The sequence below is a fragment of the Neurospora crassa genome, linkage group IV (genome assembly GCF_000182925.2).
Source record: "Neurospora crassa OR74A linkage group IV, whole genome shotgun sequence".
Classification (NCBI taxonomy): Eukaryota; Fungi; Ascomycota; class Sordariomycetes; order Sordariales; family Sordariaceae; genus Neurospora; species Neurospora crassa.
This window is the reverse complement of record NC_026504.1, coordinates 2,952,857-2,976,537: the sequence shown is the minus strand read 5'-3', so window position 1 is coordinate 2,976,537 and position 23,681 is coordinate 2,952,857. Positions and strand designations below refer to the sequence as shown.

Genomic DNA, 23,681 nt, shown 5'->3' with positions numbered 1-23,681 from the left:
AACGGGTTAGGGATCCCGAACCTGTCGTGGAGTCCGTGGAGTCCGTGGGGGGTTGGCGGGCTATGACAATTCTGTATCCACTTTCCCCGACTCAGTCCATGGAACCCACCACTTACTACCCGTACCATCACGCCGGCTTTTCCCATCACAACTCAACTAACCAACTATGTAACATTCCCCGGACCCCCCCCCCCCCAGACAAAAAGAAGTTTGGAACAAATGGAAACCGCCGCCAGTGACGATTCAGGGCCCCCGATGGAAAATCTGTAACGTCAAGTGACCTTGATGACGATGGGCCGATGGAGCCGGGCATCTTGTTGGGTTGGGTTCGGGTTCGGGTTCGGGGATTGTTATGTACGCAGTACTACGATGCCGGAGCCGGGAAAGGTTCGCAGGCTCGCTGTTTCGCTTTCGAAAGCCGATATTACCCGTTATTTCCGACTGCGAGATGGCTCTTCACGAAGGTAGGTAGGCGTCTGTAATTGTATGAAGATGATGATACCTTTGCAAGCTCGTCTATAGCTGCCTTAAAAAAAAAAAAGAGAAACCTGAGACCTTGCGCTCCTATCAGGCAGGTATGCTTGAAAGTCTGGAACACACAGATAAACAGTTGAGAAAAGTACAAAGGCCTCAGATATCTTTGGTCCCCTTCCTGTTTGTTTACAAGTTTTTCATTTTAGCTCAGGGGTTAGTGGAGCGGACGAGACCGTGAGACTCGGATTGCCCATGACAACTTTTCCATGCCTACGCTATGGGCATTCTTCAATGAATTGTTGGAGAGGGAAGAAAAGAAAAGAAAAGAGAAGAGAAAAACATCACGGTTTTTAGAGTTCAAAGTCCATTATCTAATTGGCTGACAGACCACCTGGCACTCTGCGATGGACATGGAAAAGTGGTGAGGATTTGAGCGGCCTCACTCCAGGGATAGATATCTACCATCTGGACTTAACCTGTTGCCCGAGTTACGCGTTTCAACTCCGTCAGCGTGGTCCCTCATTCTTCTCAGCTTCAAACTCCATACTTCACCGCCGTTTCTTGGAGCAACTTTTCCACACTCTTGAGCTGCATGTTCACCAAAAGGCTGAAGCTCCACTCGCTTTTAAACACTCGCTTTTAAACCTGGCTCCTTTTTATGTCCTCTTTTTGCCCTCGTTGCATCATAGTGACGGGATGGATGGGAGAAGCTCGCTCTTTACACGAAGGATAGGCGGTGTGTCGCCGTCTACTCTACCATGAAAAAAAAAAAAAAAGATTAAAAGGGCCGGTACACATCAATGTAACCCAGCAATGCATACTGCGTCTTGATATTTCTTCTCGGCATACAATTGAAACGTGCCACTTGCGAAGATGTTGTGCTCTGATGATTTCAACGTCAACGCGTCCACTCGTGCCTCGGGAAGGTGAACAGGCAACACTCGAATTGCCCGTGATTAATTCGTTCTCTGTCTGTGGCTTAGGATTGAAATCTTTTTTCCCTGGGGTTTTCAGGCAGGAAGGAGGTTATTTTCATTCACCCCCCAAAGAAACGTAGCTGAGTGTTTACTTGATCCCTTAGATAGTGGGGGGGAGAATGACTTCGACAGAAAAGGGTTGATGATCGATGATCGATGACCAATGGTGGTGAGAATTGGGTTGTGTTGACTTTTGTCTCCTTTCCTCTTTTGTTCGGTACACTTCCTCTGTTTCTTTCTTTCCTTTTTTTTTTTTTTTCTTTTCTTTTTTTCTTTTTTCCATTCCTCACATTGAATCCTACTTCCATGGTTCAACTTCCTCTCTTTGCGTCAACAAAGTTTTGGGTATATAGCAAGCCTACCTGCAAACGTGTACCCCTTCATGTTCGTACCCTCTTAGTAACATCAATGTCCTTTTCCTGTTACTTTACCTTATGTGTATCATCATCAACCTCCGTGAGTTTAGACACCATTAAAGGCCTGGAGCAATCATAGGGTTAACCGCGAAACACGCTAACATCATCCTGTTCATGGATATATTCAACTGTGATTTATTCCAAGGAGTGATAGGCAATCACGAGCACCACATCACCTCTTTTTCTTCTCACCCGCCGTTCTAATCCCCTCCGCCTGCGTCTCAATAACCTTCCACCCATCAGCATTGCCCTCACCCTTCGCCGCGCTCGCATAAGCCTCATCACTCCGGTCACACAACACCCGCAAATCTTCGTCGCTCAGAATCTCCTTGTCGCCGCTGAACTTGTAAACCTGCCCATCTTTCAGCAGCAGCGCACGCAGCGTCTCCCGATCCAGTCCCTCCTCGCGCAGGTCCAGCTTCTGGCCCATAGTCTTAAACCCGCCCTTCTTGATGACCAGCTTCTCGAGCCGGCGCTTGGCGTCCGCACTCATAAGCAGCTCCTCCTCCACTGTGCCCTTGGTGGCCAGCCGGTACACTACCACGGGCCGCGTTTGTCCGATACGATGACACCGGTCCTGCGCCTGCAGGTCCTGCTGCGGGTTCCAGTCGCTGTCGAACAAGATAACCGTGTCGGCGCTGGCAAGGTTAATACCCTGCCCACCGGCGCGGGTAGACAGCAGGAAGATCTTGACGTCCGGATCCGTGTTGAACTGCTCGATTTGCGCTCGCCGGTCGTCCTGGGCAACGCCACCGTCGATGCGGCAGACGTCCCATGAACGTAGCTCGCGGCAGTATTCCTCGAGGATGTCCAGCTGAGTCTTGAATTGGGAGAAGATGAGGATCTTGTGCCCCCGCTCAAAGAGGGCGGGGAGGAGCCGGTCCAGCAAGAGCATCTTGCCGGAGGCGGTGACGATGCTCTCGTCGATGGGCTGGTCCGAGTTGGACCAGGGATTGTAGAAGTTATGCGGACTGTTGCAGACGAGGCGGAGTTGCATAAGTGGGTTTCCGAGCTTCTTGTTGGAAATTTCCTTCTTGGCTAGATCAAGAGTTTGGGCGCGCTTAATCTCCTCGGCGTCGAGATCAACTTCCATGTCTTGGACATCGTCCTCTACGACCTCTTTGGCCAGCTTCTTCTCGAACTCATCGTCATCGAGGAGCTCCTCGTCAGAGTCTGCTTCTTTGTACGACCGCATTCCTCGCCGACTCCGGCTCCGAGTGCTCATAGGCGTAGACTGTCTGCTTGACTTTGTGCTCTTTGGTGCCGGAGTCTCTACAGCCGGTGCGGCCTTCCTCTTTGTGCCTTTTGTGGTGGATTTGACTGGCGTTGTCTCTTCCGCAGGAGATTCGGACACAGAAAGAGCCTTGCGCGGACGACCCCGTGTCCGTTTGCCCATCATTAGTGCAAAAGCATTCTTGGCTAGCGGGCTTGATTCCTTTTCCTGGAGAGTAAGTGCGCTGGTCTTGGTCGTGAAGCTTCCTGATTCGCTGAGACTATCAGACTCCATCTTCACGCTGTTTGCCTTGGAAGAGCGAGAGGTACTCCTTGGTGATGATGCGGTGCTGGCTGTGGCTCCAGTAAGGCGCTCGACTACCTTACTCTCCAGATATGACCGGGTATCAATATGTTTATCGTTGATGACGTTGTACAAATCGGTTTGCTCCTTCGTCATGGGCGCGTACAAGACATATTCGCGCTTCTTTGGTAAGTATTTGGCAACATCAGATTTTACTCGCCGCAAAAGTAAGGGCTGAAGGACCACGTGCATCTTTTTTACAAGCTCCTGCTTGGTCTTGTCGGCGATAAACTCCTCAGTTCCTTCCTCATCTTCAAGGTCGCTGAAATCGAACCAACTTTCGAAGGCCTCCCAATCTCTAAAGATCTTTGGTAAGAGGAAATTTAGAAGTGACCAAAGCTCCTTCAGATTGTTCTGTAATGGGGTGCCGGTCATAAGGATACGGGTGGCTGAAGTGAATGTCTTGAGTTCCCTGAACAGTTTTGAGTTGAAGTTCTTCATGCGGTGACCCTCATCGATGATGATAAACTCCCAGTTGATCTTGGAGAGATTCGCTCGGTCCTTGAGGACCATCTCGTAGCTTGTACAGACAACAGGAAACTTTTCGGTCGGTCTGCCGCCGTGGAGATGGTGCATGAGCTTGGTTTTGAAGATATCCTGCCGCTCTTGAGGGGTGCCATGATACATGACAACCGGGATGGAGGGCACCCAACGGTGGAATTCATCAATCCAATTAGACAAGGTGCTGAGGGGAGCAACTATAAGGTGAGGCCCCAAGTAGTTCTCCTGCTCACGTAACAGCGCTATTAGGGAAATGGTTTGGACAGTTTTGCCTGCAGTGTGATAGAGATGCAGCCGTTAGCCAAGACCAAAATCAGCTTAGGAAAAGAGTTGAGGCTCAACATACCCAAGCCCATTTCGTCAGCCAGGATGCCAGACATGCCCTGGACGCAAATCTCATACATCCATGTCAGTCCCTCCAGTTGGTAGTCTCTCATGGTACCGCCGACAACGCATTTGGGCTGTTTTGCCATGGCCAACTCATGTTCACCAAGGGTCTTTCCATCCAGACCAGTTCCCACACGACCAAGAACCTTTGTCTTGTTAGTCAGGATGCTGCTGAAAGCTGCACTCTGAGCAAGAAGCCGGTCCAGATCCTTTGCCTTTGCATCGCGCTCCTCTTTGCTCAGAACCTTCTTTTTCCACTTCTTTTTGCGCCTTTCCTCTGCCTTTTCGTTTTCGACGCGAGCCTTTTCCTCTTCCTCGGCAAGCCTTTGCTCGGCGCGCAACTTTGTGTAGCTCATCTTTGAGTCGTCCATCATGATGTCTTCTTGCTGTCGGGCTAGTGGCTCTTCAGGTGGAGGAGACGAAGGGACGCTATCAGGCAGTCGGGACGGAGCGCGTGAGCTACCAGATCCGCGACCGGACGCCGAGGATGAAGATGTCGACCGCATGGTTCAAGGGTGCTGGTCGGGCGTGTACCTTGATGGCTGAGAGGTTTTCTGCTGACTTGACAATGGTCGAAGTCTGTGGACAAAAAAAAGTTTTCAAGTCCAGCAAAAATTGAAAGGAAACAAGAGACACAAACGTTTTTTGTGATTCACAGAGAAAAAAGCAAAATTAGTTCCCGATCTTTGTTTTTGTTGGGTTTTCGCCACACACAAAGAAACAAACGACAGGGAGATCAAGAGCGTCGAGGATTGCAGCAAGGGATGATCAGGTGGATTTCCAATGGGTACAAGGCAAAGGCAAGCAGAGATTTGACGGATAATTCAGAAAAGTACCATTGTCGCCATATGGGTTGAGATTGCAGCGGGAAGACTGAATTTGGAGGGCAATTGGCGATGGGAGGGGCCGAGGCGAAGTGATTTGTCAATTACGAAAACGCGACGATCTACGCGATGGGGGAGACACAAGGCCATCGTAACGCGAGACTGGCTGCCACGACGTCACGAGGTTCAGGCAGCCACCGAGTGCACGAGCCATCTAGTCACTCTCATCGCTACGAGTATGTAGATACGGTGATCAATGAGTGTTGTCAAGCATAAGTAAATGACTGAAAAGACATGCTATGATGTGAAAGCCTGAAGCCCGATATGTAATGTTGATGTTGAGCCCTTATGTGACGATCGAAGCGGCGATACAGACGGCCTCCATGATTTACACACAGAGATTGACAGATGTGATGCCATGCACTTTTGGCATAAGCGTTTAGGATATGCACGGAATCTTGCCTCAAGCTTGCCACAGCACGGGCCGGCATGTCGGTGATCGATGTCCAGGCAGGTCCAGACAATGTCCGTGCCTGTTTTCCTGTTCAAGCAAAAAGCTGGTCCGTGTTCACTGCTCACAAATTGTTAGTCTATAGAAGCACCTCCCGATCCCAGTTTTCAAATTGTCTTCTTATTATCTGGGCGTTCCGATACAAAAAAGGGTAGAGACTTTTACATACGCAGATTCATAACTAACAGGTCACACGAACAAGGCCATTTCGTTACCCAGCTGAGTTGCGAAAAGAGTATTCCAGTGGGACGTTTGTGCTCGAGGAAAGGTATCGATGGACTGTGATTTGGGGCGGGTTGCTTGGGGTGCACGGACACTGTCTGGACCCGGATAACGACCCCCTGCACGTCGCAAAGCTGCCCCTCGTCCCATCCGATTTGACTCAACTCCATCGAGAAAGTGGCCTGCCCCGCAATTGGGAATTGAAACTCAAAATTGTTGTCCAGACATACACAGTAGTAGTACGACTATAATAAACACTCCAGCACCGGGAGTCAACGTCGTTCAAGCTGTTCCCCCTCCGGTTTGCTCGTCCCGCTCTTCGCAGCGTCTTCTCGCGACAGTTCGTCTCGCCGACTTCCATCTCGCTGTCCAACTCGCGCATCATGGCCGCCCTCGACACCTACAAGTACACTCCCGCCGAGGAGAAGGAGGTCCAGCAATGGATCCAGAAGGCCGACACCATCAAGGCCTCGGACGATAAGCAGTCCGTTCTGGACGCCCTCAACGCCGACCTCGCGACCCGCACAACCGTCCTCGGCACCAAGCCCTCCAAGGCTGACATTGCCATCTACGAGGCCGTCGCTCCCCTCGTCAAGGCTTGGTCCCCCGAGGAGCGCACCGGCCAGCAGGGCCGCCCCAACATTGTGCGCCTCGTCGACTTTGTCCAGAACAGCCCTCTCTTCGGCCTTAACGTTGCCGACGCCGACAAGATCGCTATTGATGCCGACGAGATCCTCTACGTCAAGCCTCCCGTCGACGCCAAGGCTGAGAAGGAGCGCCTGAAGAAGGAGAAGGCCGCCGCTGCTGCCGCCGCCGCCCAGGGCGCTGCCTCTGCCGTTCAGGGCGCTGCCGCCACTGTTGTCGACCGGACCAAGGAGGCTGTTGCCGCCGTTGTCGAGAAGGCCGTCGAGGTCAAGGACCAGGTCGTCCAGGCCGCCACCGACGCCGCCCCCGCCGCCGCCGCTCCCAAGAAGGAGAAGAAGGAGAAGAAGGTCAACGAGAACCGCCGCCCCAAGGCCACTCCTCCTCCCCCCGCGCCCCTCTCCCCCGGTCTTATCGACCTCCGCGTCGGCCACATCCTCAAGGCCATCAAGCACCCCGAAGCCGACTCGCTCTTCGTCTCTACTATCGCCGTCGGCGATGCGCCCGGTACCGAGGACACCGCCGAGTACGAGGGCCAGGTGTGCCGCACCGTTTGCTCCGGCCTCAACGGGCTCGTCCCTCTCGAGGAGATGCAGGGCCGCAAGGTCGTTGTCGTTTGCAACCTCAAGCCCGTCAAGATGCGTGGCATCAAGTCGTGCGCCATGGTGCTCGCTGCCTCGCCCAAGCCCCAGGAGGGCGTCGAGGACGACCACAAGGGCCCCGTCGAGCTCGTCAACCCTCCCGCTGACGCCAAGGCCGGCGAGAAGGTCTACTTTGAGGGCTTCAACGCTGAGCCCGAGAAGGTGCTCAACCCCAAGAAGAAGATCTGGGAAACGTTCCAGCCTGGCTTCACCACCACCGGTGCCCTTGAGGTGGCCTTTGATGTCGATGTGTGCAAGGATGTTAAGGATTTGGAGGGCAAGAGCGGCATTGCTAAGCTGGTGACCGCCAGCGGTGGTGTCTGCACTGTTCCTACCTTGGCTGGTGCCCAGGTTAGGTAAAAGTTGTTATGAGGCGATTTAAAATAAAATAAAAATAAAAATAGCTTCTGATGAGAGAATCGAATGAATGAAAAGTTCCAGGCATAAAGTTTTCTTTTTTATCTTTCACCTTTCCATCTGAAAACTTGGTCCTCATCGCACCCTTTAACATAACAAGCTGTCTCCAGCATTGTAACATCTACGGGCTCCCGAGAGCCAGATCTCAGCTAATCAACTAGGTGCGGGTTGAGCATTCCAGGAAAAAGGTTCTGGGATCTGGAGAGATGTAAATAATGACATACAAATTTATCTTGCGCTATAGCATCAACACCAAAAGAAAAATCCACCAACAAATAAACCTTTCACTATTAAAAAAAAGCAGCCAAATTAAACGCCCAAGTACTTGGCTGTCCGACTGCCGACGGTGTTGGTGACGAAGCCGTGTCCGACATGTGTTACTGGGTGCGTGGTGCCGACGGGGTGTAAAGGGAGTGGCAATGAAAGTGACAATGGGAATAGAAAGAGGGAGGAGTTTTACAAGGATGATGAGATTTGTTGCGGAGGTGGTATTGGGGCGTTAAAGGCGATTTGCTGTGAACATATGTGATTTAGATATCGATCCACTGCTATGCTGAAAACATATACCCGAGTCATTATGTGCATCGTATAATCCGGAAACCATGAGAAGAGTTGTTATAATATGCTCAAAAAACCAATCAATGTTAACGATAGTGATCTACACAAGAAGCCAACTTCCCCCACCAACCACTCTGTATCCATCCTCTTTTACATAACCGGCCCAGTTTATTTTCTCTTCGCCAACGCCCAAAATGCCACCAACATCATATGCGTCAAGATCTATTTACAGAAGGTACTCCAGAACGCCAGCCCATGGATCGCTTTTGAATATCGAACATCTTCCTTGCTCCAGAGACTTCCGCTCTATATATATCTACACACCATGACTGATAGAAGACAGGCGATACTTCAATCCCCAGGTTTAAGAGAAGAAGTACGTACTGTCTTTCAAAGACCGGACATCGAAGTCACCCTTCTCCGGAATTGGTGGGAAGACCAATGGAAGCCAGATGTCAAGATAGTGCTTCTGCTTGCCACCTGATGCGATCGAGGCTTTGGCGCGCTTTTGTGAGAGGGCGAAGTGGTTGGTGTTCCTCAGTTCGCTCAGTTCGTCAAGCCCCGAATTGCCGTCCATGTCCCTAGGCTCGTCGGCCAGCATCTCATCTTCGTGCATCCCATCCTCGTGCTCGACGGCCTCCTCACTGCCATCTACTTCTCCCTCCTCATCCATTTCCCGTCCTCTGCGAACCTTCGTCTCTTCAACACCGGCGAGGTTGCCAATAGTAACCTCTTTCAGGTCCTCGGGGACGGTGAGATCCTCAGCGCTGGAATACAGTTCGTAGAGACTGGCCGGCGAGATCATCTTCTTGCCCCTCTCGACGTCTTCGGGGTTTGATGAGCGAAGAAGCTCTTGGCGTTCCTTCTCCAAAAGCAGCTCCTTCCTAGGGCCGAGCTTATTTCTGACGCGCCACCGCTGGATCTCCTGGGCCACCTTTGTGCCCGTCTCAATCTTTGCGAGGTAAAGGGAGTTCTTGTACCGAGCCTGGAACTCGGCAGCTAATCGGCCGATGACATCCTCACTGTGGATTCGAATGAAAGCATCGCGAAGGACGGCATTCATGGAGTCTATATCAGAAGCATGAGTCCAGAACGAGTCATGGACAGCGGCAAAGGTAAGGCCCAGTTCGTCGCAGTGTAGCGCTGACAGAATCATGTGACTAGCATCAAGCGAGTGAATGAAGTTGGGCGGGAAAGCCTGTAGCTGTTTCCTCCTGTTGACGGGATCGGACCTCTCTGGGATCGTCATGACAAGATCCTGCATGCAGGTCGAGACAGTCTTGGTCCCGTGCTTCCTGTATGGCTGAACGACCGGCATCCGCAAGGGTGTTGTCCAGATGATGGTTGACTGGAAATTGTTGAGGATCTCGTCATTCTTGTGGGCAGAAGACTTTCTGGGGTTCCCGGCGAGCGTTATATTCTCACCGCTTGCTGTGCCATCTCCATGAGGAGACCGTTCTGACCTCTCAAACTCATCCAGCTGCTCGGGCGTCAAGGCGCGGCAGACACGTCCACCAATCTCTCCAAGCCAGTTCTGGATGTCGTGAGCGCCCTTGAACATGGTGGACATTGCCCTGAAAATATGCTGTGTCACATACGAGGCTAGGAGAGCGGCTTCGATGCCCGACTCAGCCGTGATATTTGGGTATGCCGCCTCGATTTGCTTTAGGACCTGTTTCCTTGCGCCAACATATGTCACGCCGTATACATTGGTCATGACCGTTTGCTTCACCACCTTGCGTGTGATCTTCCCATGCATGGCCTTGGCAAACTCATTATCCTTGGCAAGATCGTCCTCAATACCTTTGATGACCAGCTTGGCAACAGCCGAGTACACATCGGCAGGACGGTCTCCGGGAACCAGGTTGACTTGCTGTGCACCCCACGTATCACCACCGAGAGCGGCGTAATGCTGCAGTCCGTTGCAGGTTCCGTCTTGGTGTATTGGGAGATGAGATACATATTTTGTGGGATCCTCCAACTCAAGTGCTGCCGCGAGCTCAAAGCACGTAGCAAGGCATTGCCATGGGTCCTCGGCCTGCAACCACCACTGGTTTCCGTTCAACGGGTTATTTACCGAGTCACGAATGTTCTCGATATTTTCATCGGCAAAGTCTTGACGTTCCTGCAGACTAGCCTTGTCGAAGCCGTAAACGTTGGCCAGGTGAACCTTGAGCCAGCGCAAGCCGCTCTCCCCCAAAGGCTTACCCTTGGCGAAAAGCATCAAGCCACGGACATGGTCAGCCCCCATATGATTCAGATAAGGGGGAATAGGATAGGCACGTCCACGGAAATCAACATTGTGCGGGAAGTAGAATGTCTGATCTCGGTATGCCCTAGCGATCTCAAGCTGGAAGTTCATGAAGCATCGCTGCGAATGCAAACCCGATCTCTCGTTTTCGATGACCTTGATCTCCTTGAGCCACGCACGCTTGACGGTCGGGTCTTCGGTGGATGCCGGCTCGGGAGGTAGGTCAAAGATGGGGTCAAGAGGAGGAATATTTGCAACCTGCTTGCCCGAATTCCAGACGTCCAGCATGACCTTGAAGACTGGAGAATTGATCTTCCAACCTGTCTTGCCCAAGACATCAAGACCTTTGAAGACCTGATCCATATCACCGCGAGCAATTGCAGCCTCGGTGTAGAGTCTCTGCTCCCTCTCACCGTTCTTCAACCGAAGTACAGGTGTTTTGGTCTCGAGATAGGCACCCTTCTCAAAGGATACCCAGGGATCCGGCGGGGTGACCATGGGAAGATGGCGAGCAAGAAAGTCCGGCACGGGTTCACGAACCAGTAGCTCGACGACGGCCTTGTTCGGGATGATGGTTCCAATCTTCTTGCCTTTCCTTAGCTGCATAACGTGGGAGAAAGCGGGCTGGTTCTGCGTGATAAGAGTTTTGGTCACGGGATCCTCGCGGACAAGCGTGATCTTTGCCGTGTCAAGAAGGGCGGACAGAAGAGCGGCGCCGACCTTTGTGCGAATCGTAGTTGTCCAAGCCTCGTCGTCCATCTCAACGGCGACGTTGTTCGAGTCGGCCATATCACTGGAGCCGGCAGAAGCAGTCGAGTTCTTGAATCGCAAAACAGAGCGGGGGTTGTGCTGTTTGGACTTGGCCTTTCGGAGGTTGCGCTTGCTGATCAGGGCTTCAGCCTTTTGTACCCTGATGTCTTCCTCGGCAAATTTGGCGATGTGAGTGATGAGAGATGCGATCGTGGAGCCCTTGTGGGCACCGCCCATGGCGAGCGAGCTGAGTGTACTGATGATGGTGACCGCAGCCAGGCGCTCAGGGTTGGATTGCCTTATGAAGGGGCCGTAAATGCAGCGGTCCAGGTCATCCTTGTTTTTCTTGCTCACCATCTCAGACTTTTCCACCTCCACAAGCATCGTGCGCAGACGAGTTTCAAGATCTTTCTGCCACTGGTAGAGCCTCGAATTGAGTGATGGAGTATCGAGGGATGTATTTAGGCCCATTTTTTGAAGCGACTCGTTCTCCTCTCGCCAGCGTGCCAAGGATGCGTCAACGCAGTCCTTTTCCAACTTGGACTGGATCTCCCTCTGCTGGGACATAGGCAATGTCGAGATGTCGAAACCATCCGGTATGTCCTTGAACATGCTGACTGTTCGCTTGACGAACTGCAGACCGAAACCCTTTTGGGGAGTACCAAGAACTTCGGGGATTGCAGAAGGTTCGCTGGAAGTGAGCAAGGGCTCGATTGAAACCTCCGATTGGTCGATAGATGTGTCCTGTTGCTGTTGTTGCTCCTGTTGCTGTTGCTGCTGCTGCTGCTGCTGCTGCTGTTGCTGCGCAAAGGTATCGGGATCCACGTTGTCGGGCATGTTGTACTTGGGGCAGAGCTCAGCAACCTTTGTTAATTCCTCGTATGTCAAGATTTCGGTGTTGAAGACGGTCTCGAGGGCAATTTGTGTGGGAAGCAGGCTGAGATATCTCGTAACGTAACGCTGCATTGTCTCTGGATCCGTGGAGGTGAGAGATGCCTTGAGAAGCAAGGCAACGGTCTCACCACCAACAGGAAGCTCTCTGCCGTCGCTAACCATAGTCTCGAAGGCCTTGTGAATGTCGTCGGCCTTGTCTACATCAGGCTCTTGCAGGAGCTGAGAAACCTTGGCATCGAGATACTGGTTGAAGAGATCCAAATAGTCGGCTGGTGGCACAACGTCCAGGTTGGCAAGCCGCTTGAGAACCTGAGCGGCTCGCTCAAGACGTCCGACTTGAAGACAGGCCTCGAAAACCAAGAACATCTCGTTGACGTCTCCAGGAATGCCATGGTAGTTCACGCGCTGCTTCGCATAGACCTTGGTATGATCCCGAACCGTCAAAGGGGCCTGCGGCGAGAATGATCGCAGTTCGTATAGGGGCGTTGTCGCAGTCTGGGCGGGTTCGTCTAGTACAGTGGCGAGATGGCGCTCGAAGCCAACGGTCGCCCGGGGTGCGGGCTGTCTCTTGAGTGGACTCGGTTGCTGGGTAGTGATGGTGGACAACAGCCTAGGGGTGGCAGCCAGCGAGCCCCGAATACCCAGAGAAGACGAGCATCTGGGAAGGACTCTGCGGGAGCCGGCCGAGACGAGGCGGTTGAGATGGGGAGTTCGAGTGGCCGAAGCCGTTCGGGGAAGCATCTTATCAAGATGTCGAGGGTGTCGAGAGTGTCGAGATAGTGAGACAGGGCTCAGCACAGCGAGCGAGAGGGCGTGTTGAGGGCAATGTAGATAGATGGTCGGATCGGGATTAATAACACATTGGACAAGAAAGATGGGGGAAGGAAGTAGTGCAAGTCGTTTGAGCAAAGACTATTGAATATTGTACAAGAGGGGAGAGGAAACGACACCTGCCCAGCAGTGCAATGCGACAAATGAATGCGATTGCAGTGTGGGTGGTGATGGCGGCGATGGTGGTGGTGATGTCTCTCCGCTCGAAATGCCGTGTAAACAAGACGGGATGATGGAAGAAGTTCGTAGCGACGGGAGGAAACAACCGGCCGTGTGTGTGCTGTATTTTTTGCCGACTGGACTGATCTTCCTAGGTTGCTTCCGCTTCCTGCTCTGTCTGGAAGTGCAGGTGAGGTGAGGTGAGGTGAGGTGAGGTGTGCAGTGCAGTGCAGTGCAGGAAGTGGCAGACTCGGGTGGTCTGGTGGTAAAAGATACCTCGAGAAGAGGTTGATAAGCTGCGGCGCGATAGGATTTGTGATGGGACCCTCCCCAAATTTTTTGATACACACAGCCCGAGCCACCGAAGCCGATGGCCACCTTCTCTTGGCGGGTCTACCCACAAGTGGTAAGGTCGTCCCATCAGGCCCCACTCATCCTGGGCCTTGGTCTGTGCATCTGCTTAACAATGGCCTTGGAGGAGAATTCAATCTGAATCACGCGTCGTGCTGATTGGCCCATCTGACTTTTCACTTACACGGCCGACGGTCCACCCCGCCATCCGACCCACCTCTTCCGCCTCGACCCTGAGCGTCGCGCCAATTGGACATGAGCTCAGAACTGAACTGAAGAACGAAGACGAAGGAAGAGAGCACGGTCTCCACCCCGTCTGGGCGGCCAGAACACTCACTGCTTGATCCATTGGAACTTCCATCCCACACTGTAGTCGAGTCGAGTGGTAGCGGTACCTACTATCTCTATCCACTAGTGTACAATTCGTGACGTTCGTTATCAGTTGGTACACTACTTACCTACCTCCAAGTATACGCCTTGTCTGAGCTCGAATACTTCGGGCCAGTTTCAGATCAACTCAGTCGCGACAACTTCTCTCTCGACCAAACCATCACACGACAGCTCCGATAAAGACCCGAGAGAGATTTCCGATTCGCAATCTGCGTCCGTGACACTCGACGGCCACCCCGCGCCATTAGTAGCAACCATGAGCGCGACTCCCGCTGTTCTCAGAGCTTCAGCCTGCTCAGCCTGCAGGTTCTCGGCTTTGCGGCTCTTCGTCAGCAGCTTCGCGAGTCCCAGAGCTCCTCTTCCAGTAGCTCGGACCCGGGTTCTATCCCCAACCGCCCCGTACTCAACCTTTCGACCCTCCCCTCGACTACTGGCCAGCCCGTCTAGCGAAGAACACGCAGAGCCTGCCGCTCAAGAGCAACCGAACAAGACCGAGGATGCCCAAGCAGAGGCCAGCACAGAGGCGAACAATGAAGGCGGCGCTGACGTGCCCTGGTATCTCCAAGTCGACGCTCCCACACACCCCACCCTTGTACACGAGCCGCCGCCGCTGCCAGACATCCCCGAAGGCTCTCCCAAGCTGATGGAGCCCTTGGTCAAGTTTGTGTCCGATGAGCTGGGCATGGACGACCTCAAGCTTCTCGATCTCCGCGAAATCGACCCGCCACCTGCTCTGGGGCCCGAAGTGCTGATGCTCTTTGGCACTGCCCGCAGTGAGCGTCACTTGCACGTCTCTGCCGACCGCCTGGTACGCTGGCTGCGCAACCGTGGAGTCACGGCCAAGGCTGATGGCTTGCTGGGAAGGAATGAGTTGAAGACCAAGCTGAGGCGCAAGGCTCGCAAGGCGAAGCTTCTCGGTACCACGGGCCTTCCGAGCGGTGCTGACGACGGCATCACCACCGGCTGGATTTGCGTCAACCTTGGCACTCTTGGATGGTCGGACATGGAAATGGAGTTCAAGGACGAAAAGGGCGTGACGAGCGGCTTTGGTGTGCCCCAAAGCGGGACCACACTTGTTGTGCAGTTGATGACGGAGACGCGGAGGGAGGAGTTGGCTCTGGAAAAGCTTTGGAGCGGTATCTTGCGGCGCAGTCTAGAGAGGCAGGACAAGATCGCAGGGAAGCTTCCTGAGGCCTCTTTCACCACTTCACCCGACACTGTATCGGGACAAAGTTTCTCCCCGTCACCCATTCGTTCAAGTGGACGGAACCGAAAGCGACCTGATCGCTTGTACTTTTCTACTTCGGCGCGACAGCACGCAGCGGCCGTTGACGTTTCCCAAACTGACCTAGCTACAGCAATGGCTGGATGGGAGTACAGCAACGCTAGTCCGTCTACCATTGACAACCTTTTGGCCCAGGATACCGATTCCAAGGTTCAGCTTTTAATCCAGATGCAGGAATACCTCTCCAGCCTTCCCAGGGACCAGGCCCTTTCAGCAGTATCCCTTTGCGAAGACGGCTCCCCCAGCACCTTTATGCGCCTGTTCAACCGTGCCATCGAGAATTTGCCCTCCGCCCAGGCGTGGGAGGCCCGCCTTTGGGTCGAAAAGGCTGCACGTGCCCTTCAGCACCCCGATCACGATCTTGCCCGCCTAGGCGACCTCATCCAGGAAATGAAGCTCTCGGGAGCAGCCAATGTTTCGCGCGAAAAGTTTGTGGACCTCCTCCGGATGATATTTGCCATACCAGAGACGACTGACGCGGGCGTTCGCCAACAGGCTTCCCTTTCAATGGATGTAATCGACATGCTGTTTTCCCGCGGCGAAAAAGTGATCGAGTATGACGTGGTTGTGGCCGTGATCGAATCCCTCCTGCAGACCCGCGCCCGCCCACCCGAGGCGCGACGACTTCTCTCTCAGTTTGAGGACTTACTTAGTGAGGCCCAGATGGATTGTCCGACTGAAGACGAGATTATCAGGTTGCTCGACGTGTATGCCAACCACCGCGCCTGGGATAAGTTCTGGAACGTCTGGCGCGTCTTCCCCAGGCATTGCGAGCGCAGGACCGAGCGCATGTACACCAAGGTTTACGAGCGCATTGCAGCGGAGGATCACCAGGGGATGGCCACTGATGCTCTGAGATGGTGCGTGGAGGAAATGTGGCATGAACAACCGCCTGTGCGGGTTACGGCAGCTATGCTCAAGGCGCTTGAGGCATGCATTCGCATTGCCGACCCGGAGGCGGAGTCATTGGCCAAGGACATTGATGACAGGATCTCAGACGCACAGTATATGGATCGCGAGTTTGTCAGACTGTGGCTAACTTTACACGGGTCCGCTGCCTGGGGCGCATAAACAGAGGAGATGAATGTACGATAGCATGTGGATGTAAGCCTTATATGTATTATTAGTATGGCCCAGTTTCTCCTTGCACAACATTATCAGCCCATCTTATCTGGCTGCCACGGGAATTTTTTTGTTTCCTTTTCACTTCAAAGTCGATACATCAGCTAGCCATCATTATCTCCTTCAATTATGTCCCACCACCTCATTCCCATTCAAAGCCTAGCCGCCTCCTTCATCGCATCCCTCAACATAGGCGCCACCTGCTTCCTGCTCTTATCCACCCGTCCCTGCGTCCAACACCTGACCCACTCGCCTTTTCCATCATCCGAATCCAACTTTCCACCGCCCCACGTCTGAAACTGCAACCCCTCTTCCCCATGCTTCTCCACAAACCGCTTCACAACTTTGACCGCCCGCTCGTTGAACGCCCAGACGAGCAGCTCTCTGGTGAACTTCCCATCCGGATTTGACACCGTCATGACCGCCGCAATGTCCAGCTCCTGCTCTTTCGCCCAGGCCCGCAACGCCTCGGTGAACTCTTTTTGGTCTCCGATTTCCGTCAAGAGGTACTCGAGTCCCCTGACCACCGTCGAGATGCCCACCGCTAGTCCGCCGTCTTCCCACCGTTTGTAGTCCTTGCGCAGAATGTCGCGGTAGCTTAGCCCGGCGATTTCTTCTTTGAGGGAGGTGATGTGGTTGAAGTAGGCTGTCCTGTCATACCCTTCTTGCCCTCCACTGGTGGCACTCGTCTGTTGCGATTTTTGTGTCAAACGACCTTCCAAAAACTCCACAGCCCCCGTATCCCACTCTGTCGTCTTGTCCTTGCTCGTCAAATTTGTCGTGTCAATCAGTATCGGTGCCAGCGCCAGATGGGCCAACTGCGACTCCCACTCTTCCCGGCTGTCCGTAGCCCCCGCTTCGGCACTTTCAAGTCGGCTTAGCTCCTCCCAGACAGGCTTGCAATATTCCACCACCAGACTCATGCAACTCCCGCTCTTCTCAATCATCCTCGGCTTTACGGTCGGGGGAACAACGCCTTCGTCATCATGGTGGTCTATGCACCCTATTATCCTTTCTGGACCCCCAAAACCGCGCGCGGCAAGCGGGCCTGTGAGGCTGTTGTGGTCTACTAGTAGCCATTGAGTGTTTTCGGGGGTGACATTGTCGTCCTTGGGCAGCCCATCGAGGGTGATAAGGTCATTGGTGTGTAGACCGGCGGGCTTCAACACGGCGGCAAGCTCAGGTCGCAGGGCGAGGTCGGCTTGCGGGAGGTTGGAGAGCGGGATGTGGAGGGTCGGAGGGGTGGTGCGGTAGGTGCAGAAGTAGGCGAGGAGGATTGAGGAGCAGAGGGAGTCGAGGTCTGGGTTTGATGTAGAAAGTTGAGGTTAGTAAAGGTGACCGACTAGGTTCTTATGGACAATTTTCCATTGCCAATGTCATGTAGTTCTTCTCGTTACCTGCTGATTCGTTTCCTATGACGAAGACCAAAGGGTTTGGACGCTGCGCTGGCGGTGCGAGAAGCGCCTTGCGAGCTGTTACAAGGAACTTGTTGAGGGAGACACGGGCTGCGGGCGCCATTGTTGTCTATCCCGGGCAGTCAAAGATGATATTTATGAGACAAAAGTAAGTCGCAAGACACAGTCTAAAACTAAAGTCAAGTTTATGATACGACTGATATAATCGATGTTCCTGCAGTGCACATGCCGCACGCGTTATACAGTATTCAGGTACTGCAACTCCACGACGGGACGAGGGGCCGCTGCGTTAACGGTTGAGGGACGGCGCGGCCTTGGCGGTGTCTCGGCCCCTCCCCGCCTGACTTTCCAGCCCCACCATCCGGGCGAGTGTTTACCGAACCTAAAGTGAACCCCAGTCATCGTCCTCCGAAAGCGGAGTCTGTTCTCGACCGGTCGGCCGTCGTATTGATAAGAACCCCGCCAGCAACGGTGAGAAGTTGGTCCTTCCACGCACGCCTCGAGTCATGGCGGCGCGCGGCCATCCTCTGATTCCGCGAGTACCGGCCGGTTGCTTAAGTTAATCAAGTATTGTGATGGGAGTCAAGACTCGGTTCTCGTCGGCTGAAGTGAGGTGTAATCAGAGGTTCCTCAACAGAGGAAGACGGAACGTGCGTAGGCGAGTTCGCCATTGCGAATATACTATAGATGTTGCGAATTACCTACGAGTGTGCAACGTCTTAATCAACACGCACACTGTCTCCCATTCAGTCTCCTTTTATCACTTTACAAAGTTTCAGCTTGTGACTCTCGTAAGCTTTTTATAACTTGCACTTTACTCCTTACGGCTGCTCACTCCAGTTTCATCGTATCATTCATTTGTCAACGACCCCTCCTCTTAAACTGCTTTAGTGACTCTCACTTGCCAAGTTGGCATTACCACTATCTCTTCAACATCGATCACTTACTTTCTCAATAACCAATTCCCAACCACACCACCTACCTCGTCGCGGCAGCAACCTCCACCGCCTTCTTACAACCTACCTCATTGTAAACCACCCTGATCACAATGTCTTCCCCCCTAACCCCACCCCCTCGCCCCATCCGCCTCGCCATCCTCGAAGCCGACACTCCAGTACCCGGCGCACACGCCCGCTACTCCGGCTACCGCGGCGTCTTCACGCACTTATTCACCCGCGCCCTCGCCTCCTCCTCCTCCCCTTCCTCCTCCTCCTCCTCCTCCTCCTCCTCCTCCCAGGACCAAGACCAAGATCAAAAACAACAACAAGGACAACAACACCCCTTATCCTCCTACCTAACCATCTCCGCCCACGACGTCGTCAACAACCTCTCCGACTATCCTTCCCTCTCCGACATCGACGCAATCCTCATCACGGGCTCCAAACACAGCGCTTACGAAAATGACCCATGGATTGTGAAATTGACCGAGTTCGTCAAGAAGGTTCTTACTGAGCAGGAGGGTGACGGTGACGGTGACGGTGACGGTGACTCGGACGACGGAAGCATCATCAAAGGGGGGAAAAAGAAGATCATCAAAGTCATTGGTGTCTGTTTCGGACACCAGATTATCGGGCGAGCGCTGGGGCAGGTGGTGGAGAGGAACGAGAAAGGGTGGGAGGTTAGTGTGACGCCGGTTGGGTTGACGGATGTGGGCAGGCGCTTGTTTGAGGGGATGGAGGAGTTGGTAGGTTTCCCTTTCCCTTTTCTCTTTGCCTTCTTCTTGAGTTTGGTTTTGGGAGTTCCTATGGAAAATAGAGAGGCCGAGCTTACTGACGGATGAAAACACAGAAAATCCAACAAATGCATCGTGATCACGTCGTGGGTGTTCCGGAGGGAGCGCAACTCCTTGCTTCAACCGACGTGTGCGAGAATCAAGGGTTCGTTATTCCGGGGAGGGTGTTGACGGTGCAGGGCCACCCGGAGTTTACCACGGATATCATGGAGGAGTTGTTGGAATTGCGAAAGGGGACTGGCCTTTTCAACGAGGAGCTGTTTGGAAGTGGTATGGAACGGAACAAGGTGGATGATGGCGTCTTTATAGCCCAGGCTTTTTACAAGTTTCTGCTGCAGGATTGAGTGACGAGGCTGATGAATAGACTACTGAATTGACTTGGGTCCAGAGCTTACCTAACATCGCAAGTCATGGGCTTGTGTCGAACACAGTAAAGGAGTAATGAACAATTGATGTTGGTATGTTCGACTTTGCAGTCTTCTAGAGTATATTCTGTGTCTGGTGGGTATATACAGTGTGCTAGGCGCTACGCAAAACCAGCCATGCTAAACATCTGCTTCATTTCTTAGATTAATGAACCCACCCACCTTTCTCCCGCCTTAGTTGTGCCTCCGTCCAGCCCTCTCTGTGCTGTGTTTGATACAAAGGAGAAAAAGGAAAACAAAATCAAAGAGCAGCTGGAACTTGAGAACGCCACAACACCAATCGAATATGCTTTCGATCCCATGTTTCAATGTAACGGCATGTGTCAAGGCTGACAATCAAACCGGAAAATGACCAAGGTCCAAAAATACGCAAGCCGACCCAGGGGTATAATTTGTTAGCTCCCTTTACAACGACAACAAAACAGAAAACCAAAAAACGCCAGGGCTTGAGTGAGGATAACAAAAGAGATGATACAAAAAAAAAAAAAAAAAAGACGAAGAAGAAAACACTAAAAGCAATAGTGGCCACATGTGGGCGTATCCAAAAGTAAAGAAAAAGAAGAAAGAATAAAAAGGTGAAGAAAATTAGCAGGGTGGTAATCAACCGAGACTCGAGTCGATCAGTCTCCATTCAACCGGTAGAGCTGGGCCCAAAAATCATCATCCGCATCGTCGCGTAGTTCTTCATCGTCATCGATCATTCCATCGAGTAAATCGGCTGTATCCCACCACTCAACCGCTCCAGTCTTCCTCGTCGCAGCACCCCTAGGGCCACCAGCACCAGCTTCAACATCAGCACCCTCTTGAGTGACCCCGTGAACAGCGCGTCGGGCTCTCTCGTCCGCGATTTCCTGCTCCCGTCTTTTTCTCGCAAGCTGACTGTCATGGAACATTTCCTCTCGGGTCCTGCCCGCGAACCCGACATCTCTCCAGCTGCCACTGAACCGCATCCGTGCCCGTAGCGCTGTCCAAAAGTCCCCATGAGCATGTTTCCAGGGTTGCTCTCTCAGAGTAAAGAGCATGCAGTCGACCGTGCCCTGGATACCGAGGCTGACCATGCTCACAAACAATATCCACTGCGGGTCATTCGGAGTAATTTTGTCGTCGTAGCCTACATGGGAGAGGAAGGGAAATATCCAGACAATTATGTAGACGAGCGGGTAAGCAAACAGCGCATAGAGCTGACGGCGTGCCCTCTCGCGGTTGCGAGTAACGCCCGAGTCGCCACTAATTGAATCGGGCGATATCGTCATCGAGGAAGGTCGAGTGGTGGGAGGGGTGTTGGATGTTCGCGGAGGTCCCTTTCGTAGCATTGTGAGGATGTGACTTAGGGTGAGATCGATGTGATATGTGCCTTGGTTCGTAGTGTTGGTGGAGCTTGGCGGCAAGTCATGGCTGGCGTGATTTCCATGCACTGTTGAGCATTCCGAAGGCACTGGCCTATGCCAATAGGAGCGTGGGCTGGCAGATGAGTTGTCAGAGCGGCTGGCCCTGGGTGGTCTCTCGGGAGAATGGACCGGGAGCGGTGGTGAGGGAAGTGGTTGCGACATAGAGTCATCCCAATCCTCCACCATCAAGCGTCCATTTTCGCAGGAGGATCGAGGTGGGACAAATCCAGGCCAATTCCAGTTCATCTTCGCTGGCCTGTGCTTTAATGACCGTCGTCCCTTGCTAACCGGCTGCTCTCCAGCTTCGTCCACATGCAATTCGAACTGAAGCGTGCTGATCGACGACAAAGACCTGTTGCGGTCCTTAATGGCAACATTCTGGTCGGCTGCGGATCCTCTTCGGGAGTTTGGTAGCGACGCGAGTAGTCCGTGTGATATCAATCGAGGGGTAGGAGGCACATCGTCTGTGTCCCGGGAGTGCGGGTGGTTCATATTTCCCGAGCTTCTCCTTCCATAGTCCTCCAATCTGCTGCGAACGTAAAAGTAGACAAAGAGATAGATGGCCAGAATGCTGCAACAAATGATGTAGCGAGGAACCCAGCTGAGGGCCCGTCGTGCCCAACTCTTGTCTGTACGAAGGTAGCAATAATGGCCAGCCTCCTGGTAGCCCGTGCCGTCTACAAAAGCCAAGCTTGCAAATAGCACGGGAAAGAAGCAGTAAGCTCCGTACGCCCAGTATCGGTAGCGATAGAGGCCGGTCCGCAGGCGTAAGATGGTCATCAGGAGATGGATGGCGATGAGCAGAACTGCGATGTCAGATGCCTCGATGCCTAGCGCGAGACCGAACCCGGCAATTTGGCAAAGGGCAGAGTCGGAGCGGAGAGGACCTCGGACTAGATGCACAATCGAGGGAATGACAAACCACACCGACTTGATCAAGTCACTCTGAATAAGCAACACTATCAGTCTGCCCGCATGGCGGTTAGTACTTGATCAGTTCATGAAACGGAAGTAGGTTGCTTACTCATGCCGAAACGTCTTCCTCATTTTCACGAACCAGTAAAAGGTCGACAGAGTCAAGATGAGACTGAGTGAAGCGAAGGTAAGTGATACAACCGCGAGATCGTCTGTCAACCCGCGACCCTGTTCTGAATCCCCAAATCCATCCCGAATTTCAGCTCTGAGATCTCCGTGGTGGGTTCGCGCCGTCGGGCTATTGAAGGCCGACTCCAAAATTGTACTGATGATAGCCATACCGTATGACTTGAAACTCTACTGGTATAGATCGGTAATGGGATATCGGCGGCGGCCAGCAAGGACGACGTCGTGTCTGTTGTTGTCTGGCCGACTTTGAGTCTAGCCTACGTTCACCAAGGCAGTCCATCGGTCCTCCGGTGCATCATGTAGAGGCCTGGGTTGGTGGAAGTCGGTAGAGTCGAAACCGACTCAAAAAACAACGTCGGCGCAACGGTGTGTATCAGTCGGATGTGGAAGGTAAGAAGCCGGCGGGAGGTTGAAGCTGGATAGACAAGGAAAGAAGTCCGGAAGGAGGAAGCCGGAGAGGTGAGTCCAAGTGAGGTATGAGATGCAAGCACGCGCACCGCTCTTTTGTCTCTGTTGGCAAGAAAGAGCAAACAACACCCGGCGTTCTGAACCGTGTCTGACCGTCCTTTTCCACGCACACGTAATGATCGATCTGGTGCCCAATCCTTCCCTGTTTCGAAATAGAGTCGCCGAGTCGATTGTTTGCCGCCGTTGGGAGTCGATGTAGGGTGTTTGTGTAAGTGGTCCGTACTGAAGCCCGATGATGGATGACTTGTAATCCGACCGAAGGTGAGTATGACCAGGCCGGTTGAACGGAGGGATAAAAGGATGAATGAGTAAGTAGTAGCATAGGAAGGCGGAAGAGAAACGAGTGAAAATAGAACAGGTCCAATGATGTAAACGGAGTACCAAAGGGGTACGATGGGCGAGCTAACGTGGTCACCTTTCCAGGATCGTTGTTACCCCATGAATGAATACGTATGATGGGCAGATTCGGAAGGCGAGAGCCGGCAGGAGAGCATGGAAGTTGAACAAGGTAATATTAGCGGACGATTAATCAATGGGCAAGGCAGAGAAAGCCCCTTCCTGGTCCGGTTTGAGGTTCGAGCGAGGGTACCTCTACAGACCCGTGACTGAGAGGCAGGCAGAGGAGAGGACCGTGAGAAATGGGGAGGCAAGCTACTACTTGTGGAATATCCAGGGCTACTGTAGCTTGCTTTTTGCTTGCTAGGGAAAACGGAGAATCCAACCCCGGGACGGTGAGCCGTGGGAGCATCCTCGTGGGCCTTTTTTAGGCGACAGGCCCTGCAATGCTTGCTTGGCTTGTTAGAGCGCCAGGAGTAAAGTGAGTGTGTGGACGTAACTCCCGCTCGCTTGGGTCGTCCCGGTCCACATGGGACGAAAAGTGATCAACATCACCACTCGAGACAAGACCTGACAATGTGACACGGCTCTGGCGGCCAGGCTTTCAGGGCCGTCAGAGGGCCTGGTCCATTAA

At 53.1% G+C, this 23,681-nt stretch overlaps 7 protein-coding genes across 7 annotated transcripts; 3 read left to right on the top strand and 4 right to left on the bottom strand.

Moving 5' to 3' along the window:
* Nucleotides 1–1,973: 1,973 nt before the first annotated feature.
* Nucleotides 1,974–5,268, bottom strand: crf5-1 (chromatin remodeling factor 5-1). Its single transcript, XM_957475.3, has 2 exons — nucleotides 4,291–5,268; nucleotides 1,974–4,216 (listed from the first exon to the last, which is right to left on the bottom strand). Exons 1-2 carry the CDS (start codon nucleotides 4,835–4,837, stop codon nucleotides 2,040–2,042), a joined length of 2,724 nt encoding a protein of 907 aa, XP_962568.3. The 5' UTR covers nucleotides 4,838–5,268; the 3' UTR covers nucleotides 1,974–2,039.
* A 765-nt stretch (nucleotides 5,269–6,033) lies between these two features.
* NCU06307 (multisynthetase complex auxiliary component p43) lies at nucleotides 6,034–7,868 on the top strand. The gene has a single exon (XM_957476.3). The coding sequence runs from the start codon at nucleotides 6,272–6,274 to the stop codon at nucleotides 7,529–7,531; it is 1,260 nt and encodes a 419-aa protein (XP_962569.1). The 5' UTR covers nucleotides 6,034–6,271; the 3' UTR covers nucleotides 7,532–7,868.
* Nucleotides 7,869–8,181: 313 nt separating this feature from the next.
* On the bottom strand, nucleotides 8,182–13,286 carry cyt-5 (cytochrome-5). Its single transcript, XM_957477.3, has one exon. It carries the CDS (start codon nucleotides 12,780–12,782, stop codon nucleotides 8,511–8,513), a length of 4,272 nt encoding a protein of 1,423 aa, XP_962570.3. The 5' UTR covers nucleotides 12,783–13,286; the 3' UTR covers nucleotides 8,182–8,510.
* Nucleotides 13,287–13,767: 481 nt separating this feature from the next.
* Nucleotides 13,768–16,242, top strand: NCU06309 (hypothetical protein). The gene is made up of 2 exons (XM_957478.2): nucleotides 13,768–15,485; nucleotides 15,553–16,242. The coding sequence occupies exons 1-2, from the start codon at nucleotides 14,029–14,031 to the stop codon at nucleotides 15,572–15,574; spliced, it is 1,479 nt and encodes a 492-aa protein (XP_962571.2). The 5' UTR covers nucleotides 13,768–14,028; the 3' UTR covers nucleotides 15,575–16,242.
* On the bottom strand, nucleotides 16,144–17,864 carry NCU06310 (exopolyphosphatase). Its single transcript, XM_957479.2, has 2 exons — nucleotides 17,577–17,864; nucleotides 16,144–17,479 (listed from the first exon to the last, which is right to left on the bottom strand). The coding sequence occupies exons 1-2, from the start codon at nucleotides 17,695–17,697 to the stop codon at nucleotides 16,332–16,334; spliced, it is 1,269 nt and encodes a 422-aa protein (XP_962572.1). The 5' UTR covers nucleotides 17,698–17,864; the 3' UTR covers nucleotides 16,144–16,331.
* Nucleotides 17,865–18,362: 498 nt separating this feature from the next.
* On the top strand, nucleotides 18,363–19,792 carry NCU06311 (GMP synthase). Its single transcript, XM_957480.3, has 2 exons — nucleotides 18,363–19,278; nucleotides 19,383–19,792. Exons 1-2 carry the CDS (start codon nucleotides 18,643–18,645, stop codon nucleotides 19,668–19,670), a joined length of 924 nt encoding a protein of 307 aa, XP_962573.1. The 5' UTR covers nucleotides 18,363–18,642; the 3' UTR covers nucleotides 19,671–19,792.
* On the bottom strand, nucleotides 19,762–23,425 carry gpr-4 (G-protein-coupled receptor 4). The gene is made up of 2 exons (XM_957481.2): nucleotides 22,164–23,425; nucleotides 19,762–22,106 (listed from the first exon to the last, which is right to left on the bottom strand). The coding sequence occupies exons 1-2, from the start codon at nucleotides 22,391–22,393 to the stop codon at nucleotides 20,372–20,374; spliced, it is 1,965 nt and encodes a 654-aa protein (XP_962574.1). The 5' UTR covers nucleotides 22,394–23,425; the 3' UTR covers nucleotides 19,762–20,371.
* Nucleotides 23,426–23,681: the final 256 nt, after the last annotated feature.

Coding starts and splice junctions, on each gene's coding strand:
- crf5-1 (XM_957475.3), bottom strand. CDS start 4,837: ATGCGGTCGACATCTTCATCCTCGGCGTCCGGTCGCGGATCTGGTAGC. Junction 4,217..4,290: donor GGCTGACGAAATGGGCTTGG/GTATGTTGAGCC, acceptor ATCACACTGCAG/GCAAAACTGTCCAAACCATT.
- NCU06307 (XM_957476.3), top strand. CDS start 6,272: ATGGCCGCCCTCGACACCTACAAGTACACTCCCGCCGAGGAGAAGGAG.
- cyt-5 (XM_957477.3), bottom strand. CDS start 12,782: ATGCTTCCCCGAACGGCTTCGGCCACTCGAACTCCCCATCTCAACCGC.
- NCU06309 (XM_957478.2), top strand. CDS start 14,029: ATGAGCGCGACTCCCGCTGTTCTCAGAGCTTCAGCCTGCTCAGCCTGC. Junction 15,486..15,552: donor GCCAATGTTTCGCGCGAAAA/GTTTGTGGACCT, acceptor GTTCGCCAACAG/GCTTCCCTTTCAATGGATGT.
- NCU06310 (XM_957479.2), bottom strand. CDS start 17,697: ATGGCGCCCGCAGCCCGTGTCTCCCTCAACAAGTTCCTTGTAACAGCT. Junction 17,480..17,576: donor CATAGGAAACGAATCAGCAG/GTAACGAGAAGA, acceptor CATCAAACCCAG/ACCTCGACTCCCTCTGCTCC.
- NCU06311 (XM_957480.3), top strand. CDS start 18,643: ATGTCTTCCCCCCTAACCCCACCCCCTCGCCCCATCCGCCTCGCCATC. Junction 19,279..19,382: donor TTGAGGGGATGGAGGAGTTG/GTAGGTTTCCCT, acceptor ATGAAAACACAG/AAAATCCAACAAATGCATCG.
- gpr-4 (XM_957481.2), bottom strand. CDS start 22,393: ATGGCTATCATCAGTACAATTTTGGAGTCGGCCTTCAATAGCCCGACG. Junction 22,107..22,163: donor AGGAAGACGTTTCGGCATGA/GTAAGCAACCTA, acceptor CCATGCGGGCAG/ACTGATAGTGTTGCTTATTC.